We start from the raw sequence: 8224 nt of genomic DNA, 5'->3' as shown, positions 1-8224 counted from the left end.
AAGTTTGTCAGCCCCGCTCCTTTCCTCAGGAACGGCTGATGGAGTCAGTAAATATTCCCGTGTTGCTAGGTACAAATTCTTTGCTCACATGTAGATGAGCCATGTATATAAAGTTTGAGTCATATATTTCAAATATGTAACTTCACTTTCTTCTGGCATACAGCATTGCAGTTGAAGTCTGATGATCCTCTTAATTTACTTTCCTTACGAGTTACTTGATGTTTTTTGCCTAGGTACCCAAGGGATTTGTTTTCTTTTTCTTTACAATCCAGTTGGTGTTGGTCATTCTGGGTTGATATTCTCAGGTATGTGATGTGTTTTTCAATGTGTAGTTTCAACTATTTTTTAAATTTTTTTTCCTTAATTTTTCTTTTTTTTAGAATAACAGATAAGGCGGACCTCTACGTATGTGATGTTTAAATATATCCACAATACGTGTCTTTTTTTAACATCATATAGTTGTTGTTTTTTTCTTTTAAGCCATTTTATTTTTTTCCAGCTTAGTGGAGGTATAATTAACAAAATAGTATATATTTATACTATACTATAATAGTATATATTTAAGGTATATACCTTAAATATATATTTTGGTATATGTTTTGGTATACAAATACACTGTGAAATGGTTACCCCAACCAAGCTAATTAACGCCCCTGTCATCTCACAGTTACCTTGTATGTGTGTGTTGAGATCACTGAAGATCAACTCTCATAGAAGATTTCAAGTATACAGTACCGTAGTATTAGCTATAGTTACCATAAGGAAATTACCTCTCCAGAACTTAATTCAATCCTCCATGATTTGAAATTTTCTACTCTCTAAAGTTTTTGTGATTTATAGCTTTTAGTATTTGTTTCATTTTTTTGTGTTGGTTTTCCTGCTACAAGAATTCCTTTTATCCATATGTTGGATCTTCTTTGATTAAAATAAGCACATAATATTTGTTACTATCTCTCAAATGCTCCTTTTTTAAAAATTATTGATTCCCTTTGTTGCCTTATTTCTGAGTTTCTTATTTCTGATTTAGGCTATTTTATCATCTTAATGACGTGTGGCTGCTCATTTGCAGTAAGATATGGTTTTGGTTTGCTTTCTGGGCATGTCTTTCTGGTTTGCTTTCATTGTCTGAAATGGATGTTTTTCTCTTTATGTGAGGGTTTTTCTAACTTTATAAAAAGAAGTATGGTTCAGGATGGTTTTCCGGGCTTTACAGAACTCCTCAAACCTTAGACTCCTGTTGGACACTATTACTCTCTTTTTCATGTTCATTTTTGCATACTTGTTTATTTTATCACAATAACCACCCCAAAACTCAGCTTGACAAAGATACATTAGGAGGGTGTGAGCAATCCTGTTGAAACTAAGCTTCACCAGGCTAGTAGTTTGCTTGGAGCCTGACACATGCCAAGTATTGCCATACATTTCAAATTTAAAATACCCAGTGGGACCCCTGGGAGCTTGCTGTGGTGCCTGTGATGTTCTGGCCCACAGTTTGGGTGGTGCTGCTGTTCTGGACACTACACTTGGAAACCCAGTAAGACCTTTAACTTCTTTTTTCTTAAAAACCAGATATATAGAAGAAAGATTTCCAAAGTTGTATTACCAGCCAAGAAGAAAATTTCTTCTTTTGGACCCATGCACTCAGATAGGCAAGCAGATTGACAAAAGTATTTTAATATATTCAAATCAAACACTTTGGAAACAGGTGTGTGCATGTGTTTGCGCATGTATGTGTGTGAGAGAAAGAACAGCCTGGCTTAAATGTATGATGTGTTTCTTTGCCTTAATTTAATTTTCTTTCTGGGGGAAACAGACTATGTTGAGTTGATGAATAGGAACAATAGAGAGCATGCTTGCATGCTTATGACCTTGATGTTTAAGGACATTTGGCGGTAAATATTTGCATTTGCTTTTGTGACCTGCCACAGTGAATATGATTGACTACTAGTTTCAGATGCAGTCAGTCAGCCTGCCAGATCATGTGTTTTATAGGAAAACTGTATCTGTTTTTCTTTTAAGTTTATTTATATTTGAGAGAGAGAGAGAGAGACAGCACAAGCAGGGAGGTTCAGAGAGAGAGAGGGAGACACAGAATCTGAAGCAGGCTCCAGGCTCCAAACTTCCAGCACAGAGCCCAACACGGGGCTGAAGCTCCCGAACCATGAGATCATGACCTGACCCGAAGTCAGACACTCAACCTACTGAGCCACCTAGGTGCCCCAGAAAACTGTGTGTCTTTGAAGAGAAGGCAAGGATATGGATGTGGTAGGGAACTCCAGATTCCTCCACACCAACATTCATCATACACAGGCTCTTGGAGGTTGCTCCAAGTAAAACCTGACCTTAATTTATGCTGTACTGAAGAGAAAAAAAAAGGCATCACCTGCTTACAAGTACAATTTCCCTCGTGTTAATTAATGGGAGATTGTGCTCTCCTTTCTTTAGTGAATTATAATCTATCAGGATAAAAAGTGGAGCACCAGAAAATGCTTTCTGCTCCTCTCACCCCCATTCCTCCTCACAGGATCCCAGGAGATGTGGGCAACCTTCTCTTACCCCTATACCTCCAACCCCTTTTCTGGATTCTTAAAAAAAATCTGACAGTTGATATTATAGACTCTATTGCTCAGTGATGTTCAGAGCCTGCAGAAAGCCAGAGCCCTGATGTGTAGTAGACACCTAAGAGAAATGGATATGGATTTAACCTAGCTGTCACTTTCCATAACAGAGGGATCTATATAGATGTGGTGGCCAGAGCAACAGCTTGCTATAACCTAATCTCTTTCCCAGGATTAACATGGGCTTCCTAACATCTGGCTTTTTCCAAACCGGCCTTCAAATTTTTACTAAAATATTTAGAAAAAGGAATGTGGATTTTGTTGAGCCATGCTTTCATTAAGACTCGGTTTATAAATTATAAAGGCAATTCCTAAATTAGGAGAGGCCATAAAGATCAGGATATTTCTCCCTTATAAGAATTATCTTAGTTCATCAGAAACCGACTTTAACCTCAGTATTTCAGTTACCTGTCCTAATAGAAGGCTAGAACCTGGAAATGCCTTCAATCCACCTCTGTGGAGATAGCTTTCTCCACGAACATGGCACCATTGCCCTCTGTCGGGTTCTTGGCTTCCAGGGACAGTGACTGTTTTATGTTCTGGCTGAGCGGCGCGTGTAACTGTGCTCTCCTTCCCCCTAGTGTGCTCCATGGGACACGGCACGAGCAGGCTCTATAGTGCTCTCGCCAAGACCCTGAACAGCAGCGCCGCCTCCCAGCACCCAGAGTATTTGGTGTCACCTGATCCAGAACATCTGGAGCCCATCGATCCTAAGGAACTCCTTGAGGAATGCAGGGCTGTCCTGCACACTCGACCTCCCCGGTTCCAGAGGGATTTTGTGGATCTGAGGACAGATCGCCCCAGCAGCCACCCGCCTATCAGGGTCATGCAGTGGAACATCCTTGCCCAGGGTATGCCTGATGCTTTCGTGCCTGGGCAGCCACATTTGCCGTGACTGCCGTTCTGTGTCTGCACATCCCTAAAGCACTGATGGCTTATGTGGAGGGAAGAGGTGTGGGCAGATAGAGGTGGAAGAGGATAGGGTGACTGGGGCGGGTGAGGAGGATGGGGTGAGGAGCTCCCTGAAAGGGAGCCTTCTGGTTTTCACTAACAAGTCCAGCAACTCAAGATTTATACCATGTCTTCCATATTTATAATCTCTCCAAATACAATGTCTGCCTCCTAGCACATCCATAGTTAAAGGACCCTGTCTTTTATCATCCTCAGACTTTCTGCAGCCTACAGTTTTCAGTCCATAGCACTAAGGTAGCATTTCCAAGCAGAAACTAAGTCTGCTGAATGGATAAGATATAGAACTTTTATGCAGGGAATGGGGGCTCTATGGGTGGTGGTGAGTCTGGTTTTGTTTTTTTTTTTAAAGAAAAAAATTTTTAATGTTTATTTTTGAGAGAGCACACACAAGCAGAGAAAGGGGGACAGAGGATCAGAAGTGGGTTCTGCACTGACAGCACAGAGCCTGATGCAGGGCTCGAATCCACGAACCACAAGATCATGACCTGAGCCAAAGTCAGATGCTTAACCGACTGAGCCACCCAGGCACCCCGAGTCTGGGTGTTCTTGAGCCCAGATTCCCAACCATATGCATCTATGTAACCTGAGGCCAAAGAAATAATGCTTTAGTTCATTAAAATTACGTTGTTATGGCAGAAAGGCTGCCTTTCCTAGGTCTGCTGAATTAAAAAGATATATCCGTTAACTCTCTGTAGAACTGCCTTTCATGTTGCAGTTGAAATTTTAAGAAAAAGAAACAAAGGCAGCTTTTTTAAGAAGGGCATATACCCTGACTTTCCAGTATTTGATATGATCCCCCCCACCTAGGTGTTTATCGATGTAAATAGGAAAAGCTGCCTATTTAAAATAGGTTCTCTTCATTCCAAGTAGTGTCTGCATCAGTTCTTATGGATCATTATGATTAGTGTTAAAATAAATGTTTAGGTGGGGCGCCTGGCTGGCTCAGTAGAGCATGTGACTCCTGATCTTGGGGCTGCTGTCAGTTTTAAGCCCATGTTGGGTGCAAAGATTACTTGAAATCTTTTTAAAAAGAAATTAGTGTACAGAGTTAAATATTTACTTCATCTGACATAGTTTAGATCCCAGGGATTGTAAAGAACACTGTTTAAAGCTGAAACTTAAGATCTTCTATCTTAGAATACAGTCACATGAGACAGTTCTAATATGAAAGAAAATAAATTGCTGGCCACATCTGGATAGTAAGGGGTTATTTAGTTTGGTGGGTTAATGCAGAGTAGACAGAGAAGAATCCCCCAAACGATCTGAAGGAGAGGAAGCCTTCTGAGGGTCTTAAGTAGCATCCAACCTAAGGAGACTTGCAGGTACTTAGAAGTCATGGTTCTGTGGTAGCTGACAGCAGCCTGGCTTTCTTATTTCAGCTCTTGGAGAAGGAAAAGACAACTTTGTACAATGCCCTGTGGAAGCACTCAAGTGGGAAGAAAGGAAGTGTCTCATCCTAGAAGAAATCCTCGCCTACCAGCCTGACATACTGTGCCTCCAAGAGGTGGACCACTATTTCGACACCTTCCAGCCGCTCCTCAGTAGACTGGGCTATCAAGGCACGTTTTTCCCCAAGCCCTGGTCACCTTGTCTAGATGTAGAACACAACAACGGACCAGATGGCTGCGCCTTGTTTTTTCTCCAGAACCGATTCAAGCTAGTCAATAGTGCCAATATCAGGCTGACGGCCATGACACTGAAGACCAATCAGGTGGCCATTGCACAGACTCTAGAGTGCAAGGAGTCCAGTCGACAGTTCTGTATCGCCGTCACCCACTTGAAAGCACGCACTGGCTGGGAACGATTTCGCTCAGCTCAAGGCTGCGACCTTCTCCAGAACCTCCAGAATATCACTCAAGGAGCCAAGATCCCCCTTATTGTTTGTGGGGACTTCAACGCAGAGCCAACAGAGGAGGTCTACAAACACTTTGCTTCCTCCAGCCTCAACCTGAACAGTGCCTACAAGCTGCTGAGCGCTGATGGGCAGTCGGAGCCTCCGTACACGACCTGGAAGATCCGGACCTCGGGGGAGTGCCGGCATACGCTGGATTATATCTGGTATTCTAAACACGCTCTGAGTGTGAGGTCAGCCCTCGATCTGCTCACTGAAGAACAGATTGGACCCAACCGGCTACCATCTTTTAATTACCCTTCAGACCACCTGTCGCTAGTGTGTGACTTCAGCTTTAATGAGGAACCCGATGGACTTTTATAAATGCTTATCTGTATTTTTCATCACAAGAGTCTTAACCAGGGACATTTCAGGAAACTGAAAATAGTTTAACAAGTTGCCTGAGGAAGGATTCCCAATTTCTTTTACATCATTTTCATGTTTCCAGCATGCCCTTGGGAACCTAGGAATCCCATTAGTCCACAAACCTTGTCCATTAAAACCTACAGCAAAAAAAGGGTGTTTGCACTCCAGTTTTGGCTTGTATTGTTTTCTTTCCCTTAGCGTTACATTTTGGTCATTTAAGGGCATTTAAATCAGACTTGTTTTGTAGCTTTTTCAGTTTAAGGATGCTATATGAAAATAGACTTGCTTGAGGCCTCCATAATTAATAATAAGTATACAGGAGCAATTTCTCTAGATAGCGTTTCAAGTTATTTATTTGTGGGTTTTTAAAATGTCAACAAGATATGCATGGCAATATTTATTTTTTTATATCTTCATGTAAGATTTAAGTAAATTTTTGAACATTTTAAACCCATGCAAAACCTAAGTTATAGAGTAATTTATAGTGATTTTCTTAAATCTCTAAGATATTTTTACTTCAGGTCTAACAGTAGTAGTGTACATAGGGATTGTGTAGCCTGAAGGCATTTTTTTTTTGTTATGTAAGTGGAAATATCCGGTTTCCTTGATGCATTCTGCATCCGTAATCCTTGCTCTGCCTCCATGTCCCCATTATTGTGTTTCTTAAAGAGATTCCATGGCCAGTCAGTCTTCATTCTTTAATCACTGTTACGCATTTATAGTTTTCCATTGGAATGCTATGGTATATACATTTGAAGTCACCCAGGGTCTATTTGTATTGGACTGTGCTTTTCACTATAGGTTATTTATGTGGCAGCAGCCAAGAAAGTAAGTGAGACCTGCTCTTCAGAGATGGGAAACTAGAAAGCCTATTAATGAAGCTGTCATTGAAATGTCCTAAGATAGCCAGGTGACTAGTTCAAAATGTCTAGGAAGAAGAATATAAAAAGCTAGAAAGATAACCTGGAATTCTCTTCCATAGGAAATAAAAGTGGCAAAGATAACTGGTGAAGCCCCCTCCAAACAAAATTCCAACAAATAACCTATTGGTAATAAACTGGTAAATATTTTAACCCGTGAGTTGTAAATATTTAAGAGTAATAAATGGTCTTTTAAAGCTAGTGCTTTTAATTATCTTCTTTTTAAGTCCAAAAAGAATCTGGGAGTAGATCTGATCTTTCAGTACTGTTAACATGGTGACCGACAGTATCCGTTTACACACAGACCTTCATTTTCAAAGCGGACAAAGGTGGATCTGTCGCTACACATGAGAGGCATCTCTGCTGTGCTTATGTAGTATCTCTAGGCATCAAGGCTGGAGTCCCCCAAAATGGTTCACCCAAATGTTCTGCATTGGAGCTACTTTGGAAACAAATGAAGTTTTCAGTACTGTGCATACACAGAATCTTAGGGCTGCCTGGAAGGAATGGCAAGCAGGAAGAACATCTATTCCAACTGTCATTCGGTTCAAACCTTAGCATGTTAATGGTAATCATATGGTGTTGAGAAACTGATTAGAATACTTCCTAGTACCAGCATTAAATATTGTTTGCCTACCCCAGAGTACATGAGCCTGAAGAGAAACTATCACAACAGCCTTAAGCACGCAATTCCAGATGAGAATGAAAGCCAAAATAATGTTTGAGTTTAAAATGTTGTCCAGTATATGAATTAACAGGCTGAGGGTTAGGCTAGGGGCTGGTGAGAATGCTAATGAACAAAAAAACTGGGAATATCTTGTGATGGTGACGTGCCCATAAATTAAGGAGATGGGGGAATTATCGTGACAGGAGGCTTAACCACTTCAGTATGCTTGTGTTTGATGCTGTTGTATTTGTCTATTTAAAATGCAGTTATGGAAGGACTTTAGGTAAATAATTTTTTAGTACTATATTAAGTCTTGTTGGATTTTACTTCATATTTTATTTTTCCTTTTAAGTCTTTGTAGACACCTTTGCCTCATGGACTATCAGAGTAACCGGAAGGCAGAATGGTAAGTAACAAATCTGTATTCTAAATATTTAAGCATGTTCCACTTAATGGATTTATCTTATTCCATCTCTCTGTACCTTTTGGTTCAGCTTTTATTTTCATATTACCACATAGTATTTTAACCATGATCATAGTAAGACTCTTCAAAGAGAAGGTGAATTTTACTGCTTTGAAGAGAGAATGAGATGGGCTTTTTCCCTCCTCTGTGCCCTATTCAGTAGATTCCCTTTCACAAGGTGGTAGGAATAGGAATGACCACCTCATTTATTTAAGCAAAGCACGATGGTGTATATGTAGGAAGAAACTAACATTTGAGTTCCTTACCTTTTGTCTCCATTTTGTTCCTTACCTTTATTATTAATTTTTCTACAACTAAAAATGGGGT

General features: G+C 40.4%; 1 protein-coding gene across 1 annotated transcript; it reads left to right on the top strand.

Moving 5' to 3' along the window:
- The first annotated feature begins 285 nt into the window (after positions 1-285).
- Positions 286-6968, top strand: NOCT (nocturnin). The gene is made up of 3 exons (XM_077755972.1): positions 286-305; positions 3200-3469; positions 4970-6968. The coding sequence occupies exons 2-3, from the start codon at positions 3208-3210 to the stop codon at positions 5803-5805; spliced, it is 1098 nt and encodes a 365-aa protein (XP_077612098.1). The 5' UTR covers positions 286-305; positions 3200-3207; the 3' UTR covers positions 5806-6968.
- Positions 6969-8224: the final 1256 nt, after the last annotated feature.

This window comes from Crocuta crocuta, unplaced genomic scaffold (genome assembly GCF_008692635.1).
Source record: "Crocuta crocuta isolate KB4526 unplaced genomic scaffold, BGI_CrCroc_1.0 scaffold112, whole genome shotgun sequence".
Classification (NCBI taxonomy): Eukaryota; Metazoa; Chordata; class Mammalia; order Carnivora; family Hyaenidae; genus Crocuta; species Crocuta crocuta.
The sequence above is the reverse complement of the archived record's forward strand: the minus strand, read 5'-3'. Positions and strand labels throughout refer to the sequence as shown.